A 17,815-nucleotide genomic window follows, 5' to 3' on the forward strand; every position below is an offset into this window, starting at 1 on the left:
GTGATGTGTCCACGTTGTGTTTTGGGCCATTTCCTTTCGTGGGTGCTAGTCCTACCCACACAAGTGAGGTATCATTTTTATCGGGAGACTTGGGGGAACGCTGGGTGGAAGGAAATTTGTGGCTCCTCTCAGATTCCAGAACTTTCTGCCACAGAAATGTGAGGAACATGTGTTTTTTTTAGCCAAATTTTGAGGTTTGCAAAGGATTCTGGGTAACAGAACCTGGTCCGAGCCCCACAAGTCACCCCATCTTGGATTCCCCTAGGTCTCTAGTTTTCAGAAATGCACAGGTTTGGTAGGTTTCCCTAGGTGCCGGCTGAGCTAGACGCCAAAATCTACAAGCAGGCACTTCGCAAAAAACACCTCTGTTTTCTTTAAAAAAATTGGATGTGTCCACGTTGCGCTTTGGGGCGTTTCCTGTCGCGGGCTCTAGGCCTACCCACACAAGTGAGGTATCATTTTTATCGGGAGACTTGGGGGAACATAGATTAGCAAAACAAGTGTTATTGCCCCTTGTCTTTCTCTACATTTTTTCCTTCCAAATATAGGAGTGTGTGTAAAAAAGACATCTATTTGAGAAATGCCCTGTAATTCACATGCTAGTATGGTCACCCCAGAATTCAGAGATGTGCAAATAACCACTGCTCCTCAACACCTTATCTTGTGCCCTTTTTGGAAACACAAAGGTTTTCTTGATAGCAATTTTTTACTCATTATATTTCAGCTAATGAATTGCTGTATACCCGGTATAGAATGAAAACGCACTGCAGGGTGCAGCTCATTTATTGGCTCTGGGTTCCTCGGGTTCTTGATGAACCTACAAGCCCTATATATCCCCGCAACCAGAGGAGTCCAGCAGACGTAACAGTATATTGCTTTCGATAATCTGACATTGCAGGAAAAAGTTAGAGTAAAACGTAGAGAAAAATTGATGTTTTTTTCACCTCAATTTCAATATTTTTCTTTTTCAGTTGTTATTTTCTGTAGGAAACCCTTGTAGGATCTACACAAATGACCCCTTGCTGAATTCAGAATTTTGTTTACTTTTCAGAAATGTTTAGGTTTCTGGGATCCAGCATTGGTTTCATTCCCATTTCTGTCACTGACTGGAAGGAGGCTAAAAGCACAAAAAATTGCAAAAATGGGGTATGTCCCAGTAAAATGCCAAAATTGTGTTGAAAAATTGGGTTTTCTGATTCAAGTCTGCCTGTTCCTGAAAGCTGGGAAGCTGCTGAGTTTAGCACCGCAAACCCTTTGTTGATGCTATTTTCAGGGGAAAAACCACAAGCCTTCTTCTGCAGCCACTTTTTCCAATTTTTTGGAATAAAACGGAATTTTCACTGTATTTTGGCTAATTTCTTGGCCTCCTTCAGGGGAACCCACAAAGTCTGGGTACCTCTAGAATCCCTAGGATGTTGGAAAAAAGGACGCAAATTTGGCTTGGTTAGCTTATGTGGACAAAAAGTTATGAGTTCCTAAGCGCGAACTGCCCCAAGTAGGCAAAAAAAGGCCTGGCACAGGAGGGGGAAAAGGCCTGGCAGCGAAGGGGTTAAAAAACAAACAAAAAACAAAACAAAAAACCTACAAGTCCCAGAATGCAAGGAAAAAACAAACTAAATGAGAAAATTGCGCATCGAACTAGGGAGCTCGACAACTCTACGAATACTACTCCAAAGGCGGGTTTCCAGCATGTGTCATGTTATAAAAATGAAACTACAAGTCCCACAATCCTGGAAAGAACATGTACTTAGCAGATCACAGTGCATATCATGTAAATATGTAAAAATAGCTCCGATGATTAATGTTCTTTTTGGAGAGAGAACATACTTTTGTCTAATGGAAGCTTGGACTCCTAAGGTAGCGCAGAGGGTTAATGTTCTTTTTGGAGAGAGCTTACTTTTGTCAGTGAAAGCTTGGACTCATAAGGTAGTGTGGAGGGTTAATGTGCCTGCTGAAAGAACGTGTACTATGCAAATCGCAAAATGCATTTATTGTAAAAAATGTCAAAATAACTTTGGCGATTAATGTTCTTTATGGAGAGAGAACATATTTTTGTATAGTGGAAGCTTGGAGACATCATAAGGTAGCGCAGAGGTTTAATGTTCTTTCTGGAGAGAGAACGTACTTTTGTTTAGTGGAAGCTTGGACTCATTATGAGGTAGTGCAGAGGGTTGTATGCTAGGCAAATCACAAAGCGCATATAATGTAAAAATGTCCCAAAAAAAACGGGTGATTTATGTTATTTATGGAGAGAGAACATACTTGTGTATATAAACAAAGAGCATCATATTACATTTTTTAGCCTGGAAGTCACGATTGGTGACAAAGCGCATTTTGACTGCTTCGTTTTTATTTTCATACAGTATTTGGGAATATTTGAAGGACTACATTGTTGCACAATAAATCTTGTTCTTTGAGTACATGAATAGATGGACTTGGTCTATTCATCTACATTTGGATACAATGGATGTGAACTGTTATGTGTATGGTGGTGTCTAATAATTTTGTATATTTAGCGGAATTCGTGGGTAGTAAGAAACCTATACCACTCTAGCACCTATAGAAATTACTGATTAATCTTTGTACATTGCCCCATACTTCAGTTGATGTGGGATTTTCATCCTTTATACTTCTGCTACCCTTTTAAGTTATGTTTTTTTTTTTGGAGTCAAGGTTTTCTTAAAGCAACCTTTCCATGAAATTTGCACTCGTTTTGTCTTTTTCTAATGGTAGAATCATAACTTTGGATACTTTTCTGTTGAGCGGGTGTAAGAAGGTGGGTTATTAGTTGTGAGTGGTTGAGCCTGTGCTTAACCATATGGTAGCTTGATACAAAGCGGCCAGGGTTAACTTGGAGGCAGTGTGTAAAATATTTATGTAGCACTCAAACAGTGCCAAAAGTGAAAACTCAACACAAAAATCCAAATCAATTTTAGAAAAATAAAGATCATTTTAATAAATAAAAATGACTAAAATGAAGTATCTGGCTGCGCTAGACTGGGGTAAAGTTTCAAGTTCAGGCCAACTGCGTATATCCAGCGGCGACCAGCTACAGCAGTGACGCTTGACCTCTTCCTCGTGCCGAAAGCCTGACCCACGCCATTGCCACTGCGAACTGTATCCATTACACCGGACTAGAGAATGTGATTCTTCAGTGGGGCTGACCTGATCCCTATGTCCGACCCGCGCTCTATTGCGGTCAGCCTGAAGTTATAACTTTTCACAGGTCCAGCTCGACCGGATAACCGCAAGTGGTGCTTTGTGCTTTTTGGTGGTGTTCCCTTTAAAACTTCTCTCTGGTTCTACTAATTGTTTCTTTTGTCGTTTTAATTTTAATAAATAAATTACATCACTTTTTCTGAATTGGTTTAGGATTTTTCTTAACTTTTCAATTTATTACTGTTTGAGTGCTGCATAAATACTTTATACATTGATTGGGTTAAGCTTGACAGCTTTGTGCCAACGTACTAGAGGGTTAAGCTCGGGTTAATTTAGTGAATGTTGTGGTTCACAGTGACAAGTATTGTGTTCATTATTTGAGTGGGCCTTCTACAATGCTAGACTAATAATCCAATTTCTTACAAGAGGCCTGCTGGTCCCTGTTTTTGGCTTTGGGGATCCTTTGTGAATTCCTAACAGCATCAGACGATCTGATCATGAGGTGGATAAGTTTAGAAAATTGACAACCAAGCTGGTTAACAGCTATTTTGAACTTCATTTGTATAACTTCTGCCCCAATTTGGAATAATAGACCTATATTGTTTGGTAAAGGCTTTATAATCCTTACCAGACTGAGACTGAGGCCATTACCACCAGTTTAAATGTTCCAAATCAGCGTTACGTTTCTCATTGGGTCAAGCGCACAAGCATTCTGATGTGTTGTAATCTATATGTAGGCCTTTAACCATCGCATGCCCATCACTATCACTCGTTTGTGGGCTTGCCTTTCTAAAATCCTTTATCATTGGTAAATGCTTCCCATTTGTCCCTCCTTGGGGCAGTTTTGTTACCGCCTTGATCATTGACCCTGTTACATGGATAATTGCACGTTTGCTGATACAGGTGACTGCATGCAAAATTCTTTTTGCTTTTGTATCTCTCCTTCGTGGTGCTTTGAATTGGCTTGCTTATGTTAAACTATTACTTTTCATTTTCAATTTATGTGGCATGAAAATTCCAGTTAGGAATTTACAACGCTAATAGCTCTAACTCAAGCAAATTTGAGACCCGTTGCTTTGCAAATGCTTGTTTTGTATAAAGGTGGTGGAAGGTCTTCACAACTAATCGTGTGCTTGTTTAGCAGCACCATATTTTTGTTACCTTAAGTGATATGGAAGGCTTCTCAATATTGGTTGTTTCGTTTTTGCTTTGTTTAATTAATGAAGACAAAACAAAAATTAGGTGATTTGTTACACAGGTTTAGCTTTATCTATTGTTATGACTTGGTGAGGACTAGATTATATCAGGTATACATTGCTATGAAGAATCTATAGATACTATACTTTTTGCAACATTGTATGTAATATATATATATATATATACACACACCCATATTATGCAGAAAATATTTTGTGCATAGTCTTATATATTTTATGCTTCACTTAGTAGTGTTCTTTGGCATTCATGGCTCTCTTAGTACCATCTTGTAAAAAAAAACCACACATTTACAATGCAACGGGTCCCGCATTTGCTTGAGTTAGAGCTATATTGGCATTGTAAATTCATAATTGGATTTTTCTTGCCACATAAATTGGTCAACCCTGCCTCATAATTTCGTCTGTTCCTGCCATATAATTCCAGTGGCCCTTCACATAACTAAAGCACTTCCATTTACCTTCTTCCTCTATCTTCAGCAAAAAATGAAAATGTTGCCATTTAGCAACCTAATTTGCCATGCTAATTCCAATAGAATACCACTTTCACCATCCCACCATCAGAGTTGCTGGCTGGATAACACAATCCCCCCAAAAAGAGACAGAACAGCCACAAAGGAGAAATAAAGTAGAAGGGTGACCCAAAATATCAAGAGTGTTCTAACAGTCATAGTGTAATAAGGATATTAAGTTGGCCTGAATCATGGTTATAATAAGGAGAGATTATTAAAACATATACAATTATCATATAAACCTTTATCATAAATAAATGTTTAACAGTATCCTGTAATGCTCAAAACAGCCCCTAGAGAGCACCATAACAAAAATATAAGTTGTAAGAAACATTGTCATGTACCAGATTGTCAGCCCCTAGAGAGCATAACCCCATGAAACAAGCAGGAGAAATTATTGCAATGTAACCATATACTTATCCCATAGAGTGCATTGTTAGAACTAGCAGGCCTACTGCAATATTGCAAATAAGGCCTTTAAAACAACACTTCTCCCACCTGTAAAGTAAAAAGTTCTAGCCGTGAGCAAGCATAAAAGACACTGAATAGTGGGAGGGGTTGTTATTTTTGGGCCCCACTAAGCTAGTGTGGGGACCCAGAGATGATGTAGACAGAGTGTTTTTGAAGGTGATCCCATTGTTCTAGATCCACCACAGCCTGAGTTATGAGCAAAAATGTTTTGTAAAAGTAATGCCCTGCTAAGCATTCAAGGGTGATTTTTCGTGAAGCAAATATTATAGTGTGTTTACTGCAATGCTCAGAACAGCCCCTAGAGGACACCGCAATAAAAAAGCATTCGGAAGAAACCGTCATGTAACCACACAGTCAGCCCTTAGAGAGCATAAGCACATCAATCAAAAATGAATGGGACAAAGTAATGCAGTGTAACCATATATGTAGCCCCTATAATGCATAATGATTTACACATTTCCAAAGCGAGCAGGCCTATTGCAATGATAATACAAGAAAGGCCCATAAATCATAACTTCTCCCAGCTATAAAACAAAAGTTGCAACCAAGAGGGAGCTTAAAAAGATAATGAATGGTGGTAGCAGTTATTTTGGATTCCCCATTAATATAGTGTGGGGGCCCAGAGATGATGTAGAGAGAGCAGATTGTGGTCAGTGTTTTGAAGGTGGCGCCATTGTCCTAGGACCACCACAGGCTGAGTTATGAACAAAAATGTTTTGTAAAAGTAAACCCTTGCAAAGTATTATGGGGCATGTTTCCGTGCCATGAATATTTTAGTATGAAAATAGCATTTGTAAGAAACATGGTTTTGTAACTAGATAGCTCATAGAGGGTATAACCACGCAAAAAGAATATGGCAGTAAACAATGCAATGTAACCATATATTTAGCCCATATGAGGGTGTAGTACATTGGACATTTTCAGAGGTAGGGGTATAGCAATCATATTACAAACAAGGCCCTTAAAACACAAGCTACTCCAGCTGTAAAACAAAATTTCCAGCCATGGGAGCACTTAAAAGAACACTGGTGGGAGGGGTTATTTTGGGGGACCCCACTAACCTAGTGTGGGGGGCAGAGATTATCTTGCCAGAATGTGTGTACCGTGCTGAATGTTTTGGTGGCGGTCCCACTGTCCTAGGACCACCACAGGCTGAGTTCTGAGCAAAATGTTTTGTAAAAGTAATGCCCTGCAAAGCATTATGGGACGAGTTTCCCGAGTGCAGTGAATATTATAGTATTGTATCTCCTGCTGTGCCAGGCTTTGAGGATTTCTGTTTTATGTAAAGCATTTACCAATATCAAGTGTTTTAAGAGGAGATCCACAAGAAATGACTCTGATTAGGTAACTGTGAACAATGTGACCAGTGCTCCAATACTGCAGATTGAGTTCACGCTAATGTGCCTGTTCGTGCTGTGAGCGCCTTGGCTGCCATGCAGCACGAAGGGGAGCGATAAGAGGAAAAAAAAATGTCCGTCCACACTGAAGTATATCAGCAGTGGTGCAATAATCCATGTAACAAATGTAGTCTGCAAGGCGTGACAAAAACAGTCTCAAGGCGGGACGAAGTATTTACCAGTGACCTCAAGTGATTTCTGAAAGGCAAGCCCAGGAACAAATTAAAGGGATGGGCGTGAGATAGGCATGGTTAAACGCCCACAATACTTACAAAAGGTGAAAGCGCTTCCGTGTTCGACCTAATTAAGCCCATTCTGCCTAAAATGTAATTAAAAAAAATTAAGGTTCATGAATATTACATAACTGAAGTTGTCTTCATCCTAAAAGCGGTGACATCAGAGATGTAAGCTAGTTTAAGAGTTTAGTGATTGGTCAGTCGTTTAGATTGTTTTAATTGTGGTACGGTGAGTAAAGGCTGTGAAATAAGGAAAGTGGATTAACCTGGCAAATTAGGTATCCTTTCCCTACATTTGGCAGATTTCACTTGTGTACTGTAGATGTAATTTTCCCATATTTTGTTCCTTTAGTCACTCTATTTTGCTCTTTTCTTCCTTTCTTATTACTCCTCCATTTAGATTACCTTATTTTTAGGACGTAATGGTCGCATTCTACATTATTTGACACTTAAGTGTCTTGAAGTTATTAGAAGCCCAGCCCTCCAACCCCCCTTTTATTTAGCACAGTGTTGGTACACTATTGCAACCATGTCACCAGCAGCCTACACAACTGCAATGCCCCTTCATCTTTTATTGAGGTTGACAAATATGTATTTTTCAGCCACAGTCCGCTCTCAGCACACCTGAAATAGGAGGGCAATTTATATTCCAGCACTCTCTCAGCATCCTCAAACTAGAACACTCTTAAGATACACCTGTTTGTAGTGTGTTTAGGTTCTTGGACAAACTGGTGGCATCACTCACTGGATACAAACATGCTCGTAGAGCACTCTGTGGCTCCAATTTTGTTAACAATACCATGGCTTGTAACTGCTAAGTTTTTTTTTTTTTTTTTGTTAGTTTTTTATAAATATAGCTCATTCTGCCTCTTGAGGGTGGAGTTAGCTGCAACCATTGCAAATTTCTCAATCCTGAATCAAAAGACCACAATTCTTCTCAGGCATGTCATTTATGATTTCTAGTCTGGTGTCCAGAATGCTCATAGGTGATGAAGCTTGTAAAATTCATTGTCTGTTCCGTGGTATTGAAGTTTGCAGATTGCTTGCTGCTTCGGATGCATAGCTGACTTAGGTGGTCAGTGTTGCTAACATTTTGTTCACTCTTTCCCCTCCTATCTAATCCTCTTCAACCTTCAGGACCTGGATCTCATTGACATATTATGGAGGCAGGACATCGACCTTGGGGCCGGACGAGAGATATTTGATTACAGCAACAGGCAAAAGGAAAGTGATGTGGAGAAATTGGAACATGAAAAGATTGATGCTGGTCTCAGGTTAGAAGAGGATGAAGTCCGATCTTCTAGGTCAGCTGTGGATGGAGAGACCGGAGAGACCCTCCCAGTACAGGTAAGACTTCCAACACTTTCTACCAGCTTTGGAACTTGGAGCATTTTTTTGACTTGCCCATTCAAATAGTGCAGTTGAATGGGTGACATAAAAAGTGAGGTGAGTGCATCTGATTGATTGTTGTCTATAGCCTGGTACAGAGATGTATAGTTTGCAAAAATGATTCTGCATGAATTACGGGACCATGGAAGACTGCTTGCAAGCATATCAGAGTAACCTTTGCTTAATTTGTTGAATCTGTTTGTGGCATGGTCCTACATGGAATCCTGTCAGGATATGTGGATATCTAATGTTTGAGTTATAAGTTTTCTGAAGGTGCAGAAAAGTGGGCAACTGGAGAGCATGTACGATGTGATGTAAGGGTCTCAATCGTGACCAAGTAGGAGGTGGTGCGAAGAGCGTCAAGGGTGTGAGTCAGAGTGAATTCTTAGTAGGTCCTGGCTGAGGTTTCACCTGTTTATTTATTCCTTAGGTGTCCACCTTGGCGGACCAGACAAGCCTGTCTCTAGAGGAATGCCTACGGCTTCTTGAGGCAACGTTCCCCTTTGGAGAAAACTCTGAAGTGAGTGGGTACATTTATGAATATAAAGCAATGTTTCTCTAGTTCTAAACTCCTATGGAAATGAGAGCAGTAGGAAATTCACATAATTTGCTTTTACGTAATTGTGCAAAGGTTCTGAAAAATTCTGCTTAAGTGAAATGCACAATCACACTTTGATCTATTTTTTAGCGCAAAATGCACCCTTGTGTATGTTTTGAATGTGAGGATGCTACTGGCAATAACGCAAGTGCTGTGAACAGCAGTTGCTTGTTAGCCGGTCAGTCATGTTCCTGTGCTTTCTCTACATTTTTGCTACAAACTGCGCTTAATTGGCGGATGTGGAATAATAGTGTAATTTTGCACAACAAGAGTAACACAACATTACACTTCCTTAGTGCAAATTTAATCTGGGCGTAGTAACCCAAGGAACACTGAGTATCCCCAGATTTGCAGGCGTTGCATTCCTTTCAAGAGTTAAGGGAATACAATGCAATATGTCTTAAAGGGGGCAGATTTGATGGTCTTTGGGGACAGGGAGAGGGTACGGTCAAGCTTCCCCTGACTGGGTTTAGTTTCATGCCTATATTCTGACTTTGAATCCTTAACTCCTGACACCCCTGCTATGAAGTGGTGAGATCAGAAGCTTCTTCTCAAAGCCATTGATATGGAACGTCCTACTTCTCTGTATCTCCTAAATATAATAAATGGGTGTATATCTGCACCACAATAGTTTTTTTTTTCTCCCCTGGATCGGTGGATCGTTTTCAGCTAGAACCTGATTATTTATTTATTTTGTTTTTTTGTTTGCACTTTACGATTTTTTTAATTAATTTTTTTATGCTGTGGGGTCCTTCCTTGCCTTTTTGGGGGAATTCTTACGTTTCTTCAGCTAGGATGCAGAAAGGCTATATAATAGCCCTCGTGAGAGTAAACCATGTGTGAAGTGCTGCAAGCAATTCACAGCAGCTGACACATATTTCCACCTTCTTGAGAGATCCCTTTGACAATGATGTTAGGGAACCAGGCACTTTATGGAACACTCATCCGTTAGAAAAGAAGCAAGGCACTCTAACCAAATGTACATTCTCAACCTAGCTACCAAGGGTGTTGCATGCAGTCTCGAAGAGAGATGATGTATGTCACTATCTTGAGGACAGACAGGTTACTTGTCATTATAGTGGGCGTCCATAAAACACATGGCTTTGTGAATCCCTACATCATACAACTGATTTTCTTAGCACAAATTGGAAAAGAAGAGCCTCAGTAAATTTCTACAGAAAGAATATTTGGTGGCTAACCAGATGATCAGTGCTGCTGTATGTGTAGCACCTTTGTCAAAGGTTCTTGTTGTAATTAACTAGAACATTTCTTAATAAGATTGTCTTAAAGGTTTAGAAGTGTTCAACGGTCTACCACAAATTTGCCTTTGTAAAACATTGTATTAACCTAAAATTCAGAAACCTGTGGACCCAAAATGTTTTTTTAGTTTTTTTAAAGGCACCCACTCAGAGGTTTTTTAAAATAACATTATAGCCAGTCAGTGCCATTACTCACTTCAACAGAATCGTTACTAGAAATCATGGACCAGAAATAATAAAAATAAAGAGTTGGGGGAAGAATTTCTGCCTTTAGTGATTCCTATGGCACCTGTCACTCAGAAGCTGACTGCTTCCCTCTGTTCTCGAGTACCCAAGTGATGTGGGAGGCGGTTAATGGCACAAGCTGTTTTGAATGCCAAAAAAAAATGTCGTTTTTGTATTGTGTACTCTAGTGCGCCACAAATAACTCCTACAGATCTGTACATAGTCTCACTAGTTTGGAATGCTGGTCAGCTCTGACTAATCGCGTACTCTTGTTGCATTTTCCACTATAATGAACCCTTTAAGAACCAATTATCCAAGAAAGGCTCCATCTCTTATTCCAATCTGCAACATCCCCACCCCACATCCAGAGAGCCTGTCCGACCGAGAGACTCTGCAATAGATTATAGCTGATGCAGATGAGTTGATTTGATATGAGGGACTCAAGTAGAATAAACTGTACTGCTTCTCGCATGGCTATTTCTTAAAGGTAGCAATACTGTTTAAAACAATCCCGCTCTTTAGCTCTGCAGCACCTCTTACTAGACACTGGTCGCTCCTTAATCAAATCCTGCACTACTTGTCTCCTCTCCTCCAGTGTAGTTACAGTTTGCCCGCTCCAGTCTTATCATGCAGAGCTGCCCTTTTTCTCTTGAGCTACTCCTGCCTGCCGCTTACACCAGTTTGTTCTGGTGATAGAATTACCGAAGCATGCATCTATTGTATTCTTCTCTGCTGCTTGTATCGTATCTCCAGTAGAAGAATTGAAATGAGTCAGTTAAAAAAGCAGTCATAAGCCCATCTGGTGATAGTGATTTATTTGGGCACATGAATTTAATGGCATTAAGAACCTATGAACCTAATAGGCTTACATAGTGTGTCCTTCTACTGAGGAGAGATGGTGGGCTTTAGTACCTTCTGTAGATAGCTTGAATTCTCCTTTTCTTTTCGCAGCCTCCATGGTAGTTGCCTACCAAGGGAACGGAATAGACCCCTCTTCCCTTAAATTCCTCTGTCAGTGGCATGCCCGTTGGGTTTCGGAATGGTTTTAAATGCCTTGGATTGCTGCACTCTGTTGCATGGCCAACAGTCTGTCCGCTTGATTCTACTGTTTATAAAAGTTTTGTTTTACATGGAGCAGTGTATACTCCGCTTTATTTTTACTCACTGTTTGCAGTTAGCTCCTAATCGATGCAATTAGTCTCACTAGTTTTATGGAGGGATGTCAGCTTGCTTACGTTCTGCCTAATATAATTCCTTAAGCTGCAGTCTTCTAAAAGGTCTTTCCTTCTGATAAGCTGTGAATGTTAAGGCTAAATATGAAGGCTGCCTTTCTTGAGTGTTGCCTTAAGTGTCCCAGTGGGTGAGAGCAGTCTTGTCCTGAGAGTTCTTTTCTGAGACGTTTTTGTTTCCCCCTCCACTATACTGTCTGGGTCTCTGAGCATTCTAGCAGGTAATCTCCAGTTTCCTTTGTTTTGCAGTCTGCCTCCTTCTACTTGTGAGAGGTCCATAGTTGTTCACCATACCCTATATTACCCATGTAGCCTGCACAGAAACCTCTTGGTTGTAAAGGGATGATCGGTTCTTGCATATGCCCTACGTACAGATGAGTAGAAAGGGTAACTTATTTTTCTAGGCTGCAGATATCTCCAGGTGTTTGCTAGTTCCAGGTCTAAAACCAACTCTCTTACTTGGACTTAGCCTTGGTATGTTATGAGGCTGGCTCTGATCTGTCTAGATAGACCCCACTCCCACACTGGGTTCAGATCTCCATTCAGAATTAAATTAGCTCCCTTTATCACCTTCACCAGGAATTCATCTTATACTATGTATCAAGGGAGTATATGTTGATGAGTGTTAGGTAATCTCCATGTATATCAGTGTCTGCCTTTCGCAATCCTGTCCGCAAGGTCTCACTCTGCCTTTAGGGTCTCTCCTCATTCCATATTGTGTAACTTCTAAGTGCCACCTACAAATAATTAACACTGTTGATGTTTTTGAGTTGGCCGACACTGACAACTGAAGGGGTAATCACTTGTTTCATGCAGACGAAGTAGGCCCGAAGCAGATGCATCTTCTGAAAGAAGAAAATGTTGTGGTCTTTACCTCGCTTTCTAAGATATTTTCATTTTCTTTTTGATATTCCATTTGAGTTGAGCACTCGCTCATTTAAATATAGTATCTTAAATGCTCACTATATTTTTCAATCTCTACATTTGATCTCCCTCCATTTCTTTTCTGCTGTGAAGGGCGAGGTCAGCAGGGATATCACTAAATCTCAACACCTGCATATCTAAGAAAGCATAACTATTGTGAGCTTGATTATTCAGGCCCCCACTACCCCAGAATCTGAGGAGCAGGCCTCTAGTGTAACCTGATGCAGGTTGGTTTGGTCCCCAATATCCTTTAAACACCTCCAACCGCCTTGCAACTGACTTGAACTTTGAACCCCCATAGAATTCTCCCTGTCCCCTTAGTTGTGTTGAATTGAGTAATCCTTCTAATCTGTTGAAGGAGGTGAGGCAAAAGATGACAGTCTGTCAGTGTGCGGCTAATATCCACTCTCTGTAGGCCATCCCCTTTATCCCTATGCAGAGCTGGTGCTTAGTGCTGACCTTACCATTTAGTCTGGTCTGTACCTTGTCTTAATTGTCCTTGTGATTGCTTCATCTGTGTGCCTTCTGGCTTCAGTTTTGGGCCTGGCAGCTTCTAATTTTTTTCTCCTAGATTACCTGCATCTTCAGATCGGATGAATGTAGTGGAAGGGTGATGCATTAATTAACTGCTTTCTGCCGCTCTCAATAGTTGTTAAAGCTCTTCATTTCCACTGGGCACCTGTCCAGTTAACTAGCTTCTCTTACCACTCTAGCGATATTGTGGGCACCATAGTGGCAGGCAAGATTCCCCTCAACACAGGCTAATCTTACCCTAAGACTCACTACAGTGTTGGTATGTTCGCACTTGTGCCATCGTCCTTTTGTGGGCACTCTTGGACAGAGTTGTACATGTTCCACTGTTCTCTGCTTGTTTCATCCATTCACATTCTTAGTCTTACAAGGGTCCTTGCCGCAAGTAGTCCAGAATGGCTCTAGATAATATGGGTTATCAGACAGAGACTTCTGGTTGCAAATTCGTTACCTTAGAATTTCACCCAGACGTCAGACTGGATCCGGAGATTTTTCTTCAAGCAATAGCCTTGCGCATTGGTCGGTGCCGCCGGTCGACTCCGTGGCCGTCGTTGGCGTCTTAGTCGCCGTGATGACGTTGGGAGTAGTACATAGACACCGCCTCAGCGCAGTGACATCGGTTCTTTTCTTTCCGCAACACGCGCTGATTCGGAGAGAGCTACCCTGGTCTCTTTTTGACGGTTTTGTCGAGTTTTGTAGTGAGTTTTTGGTGCCTCGAGGATGTCCCCGAAGACCGGGTTCAAGCCATGCAAGGACTATCACTGCATGATGTCGGTGACTGATCCACATCGAGTTTGTTTGTGGTCCCTGGAGCGCGACCATGACCCGAAGTGGTGCTCAGAGTGCCAGGCCATGCACCTGAAGGCCTTGAGGGAGCGTTCTCTCAAGCTCATGGCGGTCCGGCGCTCGACTCCAAGTAGGTCGCGGTCTCTAGACCATTCGTGGCACCACCACCATTCGTCCTTGAATCTTTAGGTACAGGTAAGAAAAAGAAGTCGTCAAAGTGGTCTCATTGCACTTTGAGTTTGCCTCGTCGCTTGGCTGTCGCAATGCGGGAGGAGCGTCGACGCTCAAAGCCTCCATCCTCGGAGCCTGCTTCTGGGTCCGCTGCGCGCTTCCCAGAGTTTCCGGGAGCCGGAGAGACCCCCGCCCAACCTGAGGAGTTCTGAGGCCATGCGCCTAAGTTTTGGGGTGGACTGACCCAGATAAGGCGCCTTTGGTCCTAAGGGGTTCAGTTGAGGGTCCTTCGGGTTCTGTGCTGGCGGCTTCTGCTCTGGCCTCCGAGGTCCCCTCCGGATCTGCGCCGGTCGCACCACTGAGACCTTCCCCGGCGATGGATCGAGTGTCGAAGTTCCCGACATCGGTAGCCGCCACTATCAACGCCGACCCATCCTTATCCCCGAGTAGGAGCGACGTCAGCTGACGCCACCTCTGTCTTCGATGGGACCTGCTCACCCTAGTTCGGATTTGGACCCTCTTTTCAATGGGTATGTATTCGGGGAAGGATTGGACGGGTCCCTGGACCCTTATGAATACCAGGATGACCCATCTTTGGACTGGGCACAGGAATTGGGCGAGGCCAGTGGACTAGGCACTTCTTCAGACGCTGGCATGCTGTCTCCTCCTACCGTGGCTAGGGTGGAGGGAGCGACTTATGCTATGGTGGTCAGTAGGGGGGCTGAGGTCCTTGGCCTTGAGCTACCTACTGTAAAGTTCAGGTCCAACATCCTGACACAGGTGCTTCAACCAAGGGCTTCCACATCTGAGCCCCTTTTACCTTTCAATGAAGCCCTCACCGATGTCCTTTTGGGTACTTGGTCCAAAACCAACACAGGGTCTCCTGTGAATAGGACTATCGCGCACTGCCATCGGCCCGCCCAAACAACCCTAAATTACTGTCCCAACACCCCACGCCTGAGAGTCTTGTCATCCAGGCTTCTTCAGGCACATTCCCTTCTGCACCCCCTGGTAGGGAATCAAAAAGACTGGAACAATTTGGGAAGTTTTTTTTTTCTTCCTCCAGTCTCGCTCTGTGAACACTGCATGCCTTTTGGGCCGCTATACCCACTCTTTGTGGTATATGGGTGCGCAAGTTCTGCTGCAGATACCGGAGGAGGCCCATGCTATTGTCTTCCAAGCTTTCAACAATGGGAGAGATGCGGCAAAGTTCACGATCCGGTGTGGGCTGGACACAACCGACTCTGTGGGCAGATCGGTTGCTATGACGGTGGTCTTGAGACGCCACCCCTGATGCCGTACTTCTGATTCTTCGGGGGATGTCCAACAGTCTTATGGACATGCCCTTTGATGGCTCCCGTCTCTTTGTAGACAAAGCGAACTCGAGCTTGGAGAGATTCAAGGATTCCCGTGCTAAGGCTCGGTCCCTTGGTCTTTCCTCTGCCCCTCGCCCCCCACAGTCCGCTTTTTGCCCCTTTCGTGGCCACGGAAGGGGCTCCCTGTCGCGTCCCCCACCCAGCCACCATGCCATCCATGCTGTTCAGCCGCTGCATGGCCGGGGAATCCTACGTGGATGTGGGACAGGGAACCAGAGGTCTGCCCTGTCCACCTCTGCCCCCGCTGCAGCCTCCAAACCCTCCTAGTCAGTCCCCTCACTCTCATCCAGTTGGCGGCAGGATTTGCCATCACCTGCCCCCACTGGGAATCCATCACTTCAGGCAAATGGGTTTTGCAGATCGTTCAAAAGAGCTACTCCCTCCCTTTTGAATCTGCCCCACCGGCCATGCCTCCATCACTCAGGCAACTCCCGGAGGATCATTTGGCACTTCACCAGGAAGTCGTGGCTCTCTTGGCCAAAGGGGATATAGAGAAGAACCCTGTGCCAGAAGTAGGTCTTGGTTGTTATTCCCGCTACTTTCTGGTGCCGAAAAAGGACAAGGGCCTATGTCCTATCATAGACATTCAGGACCTCAACTAGTTCCTCAAGAAGGAGAAATTCAAAATGCTCACCCTGGCTCAGGTTCTGTCTGCCTTATATCCAGGAGACTGGATGGTAGCATTGGACTTGCAGAACGCTTATTTCCACATCCCCATCCTGCCTGCCCACAGACGTTACCTACGATTCGTGCGTGGTAGGTCACAAGCACTATCAGTTTACGGTGCTCACCTTCGGCCTTACCAGTGCCCCTCAGGTGTTCACGAAAGTGATGGCGGTGGTTGCAGCTCATCTGCGCAGGTTAGGGGTCTCAGTCTTCCCCCTACCTCGACGACTGGCTGTTGAAGGCAGACTCGCCCCCAGAAAGTCATCTCCCACCTTCAGACTTTGGCGAGCATCCTGCACACGCTGGGGTTCACTATAAACGTGCCAAAGTCACACCAGACCTCCCTCTCAGTCGCTCCCTTTCATCGGAGCTGTTCTGAACACAGTGCAGTTTCTGGCTTATCCTCACGAAAAGCGAGTCCAAGATATTCAGGCTATGATTCTGATCTTTTAGCCTCTGTCTTGGGTTTCGGTGAGACTGACTTGGGGCTGCTGGGCATCATGGCCTCCTGCATCCTGTTAGTGACACATGCCAGATGGCTTATGCAGGCTCTGCAGTGGGACTTGAAGTTCGAGTGGGCACAGCATCAGTGGAATCTCTCCAACATGGTCCAGATCTCAGAGGGGACTGCGAAAGACCTGCAGTGGTGGCTTTCGAATCCGCATTGGGTCCATGGCAGATCCCTCTCCCTTCCCCAACCAGATCTCTCCATAGCGACAGATGCATTGCTCTTGGGTTGGGGCAGCCACGTGGGAAAGCCGGAGATCAGAGCCTCTGGTCTCTGGCGGAGTCTGGGCTCCATGTCGATCTTCTGGAGCTCCGGGCAATCAGGCTTGCGTTGAAGGCATTTCTTCCCTCTCTCAAAGGGAAGGTACTGCAGGTGTTCACGTACAATACTATCGGCATGTGGTACTGCAACAAGCAAGGCGGAGAAGGGTCCTGGACCCTTTGTCAGGAGGCACTACGTCTCTGGACATGGCAGGAACATCAGGGCATTACCCTCTTGGTTCAACATCTGGTGGGTTCTCTCAATGCCAAAGCAGACAAACTCAGCTGTCGATGCACAGCCGATCACGAATGGCGTCTCCATCCCGAGGTGGCACAAGGTCTCTTTCAGCAGTGGAGAGAGCCTTAGTTAGATCTGTTTGCCTCTGCTGAGAACTCACAATGTTAGCTGTTTTGTGCGTTGGAGTTTCCAAGGCGGCACTTACTCGGAGACACACTTCGTCTTGAGTGGAACTCCGGTCTCCTTTCCGCCTATACCACTCCTGCTCACAGTTCTCAAGAAAATCCGGAATGACCGGGCCCAAGTCATCTTGGTGCCTCCGGAGTGGGCATGGAGAGCATGGGATCCAGAGCTATTGAGTATGGCTATCAATCCCCCACTCAGACTCCATCTTCGGGCGGATCTTCATTCGCAGCACCTGGGGATGGTTCTCCACCCGAACCTATCCAATCATCACCTTCATGAGTGGAGATTGAGGGGCATAAATTTGTGGCATGGTGCACCAACAAATCTGTTGATTTCCCCCTCTCTGTCCCTCTATCTTTTGTTCATTCTTTCTTTGGCCCAGCAGGGCTCTGCTTTGGGCACCCTTAAAGGGTATTTATCTTCCATTTCGGCTTTTCTTAGATTACCTGATCAGCCCTCACTTTTTAAATTCCCTATTGT

The 17,815-nt window shown here is 43.8% G+C and overlaps 1 protein-coding gene across 4 annotated transcripts in view; it reads left to right on the forward strand.

Annotated features, from left to right (window-relative positions):
• NFE2L1 (NFE2 like bZIP transcription factor 1) overlaps window positions 1–17,815 on the forward strand; it is a 92,506-nt gene that overhangs the window by 38,641 nt on the left and 36,050 nt on the right. For all 4 annotated transcript variants that reach the window (XM_069237528.1, XM_069237527.1, XM_069237530.1 and 1 more), the window contains exons 3-4: window positions 8,127–8,336; window positions 8,809–8,898. In XM_069237528.1, coding sequence (XP_069093629.1) covers window positions 8,127–8,336; window positions 8,809–8,898 — 300 coding nt within the window. The remainder of the gene's footprint in view (window positions 1–8,126; window positions 8,337–8,808; window positions 8,899–17,815) is intronic.

Source organism: Pleurodeles waltl, chromosome 6, assembly GCF_031143425.1.
Source record: "Pleurodeles waltl isolate 20211129_DDA chromosome 6, aPleWal1.hap1.20221129, whole genome shotgun sequence".
NCBI classification, from domain to species: domain Eukaryota; kingdom Metazoa; phylum Chordata; class Amphibia; order Caudata; family Salamandridae; genus Pleurodeles; species Pleurodeles waltl.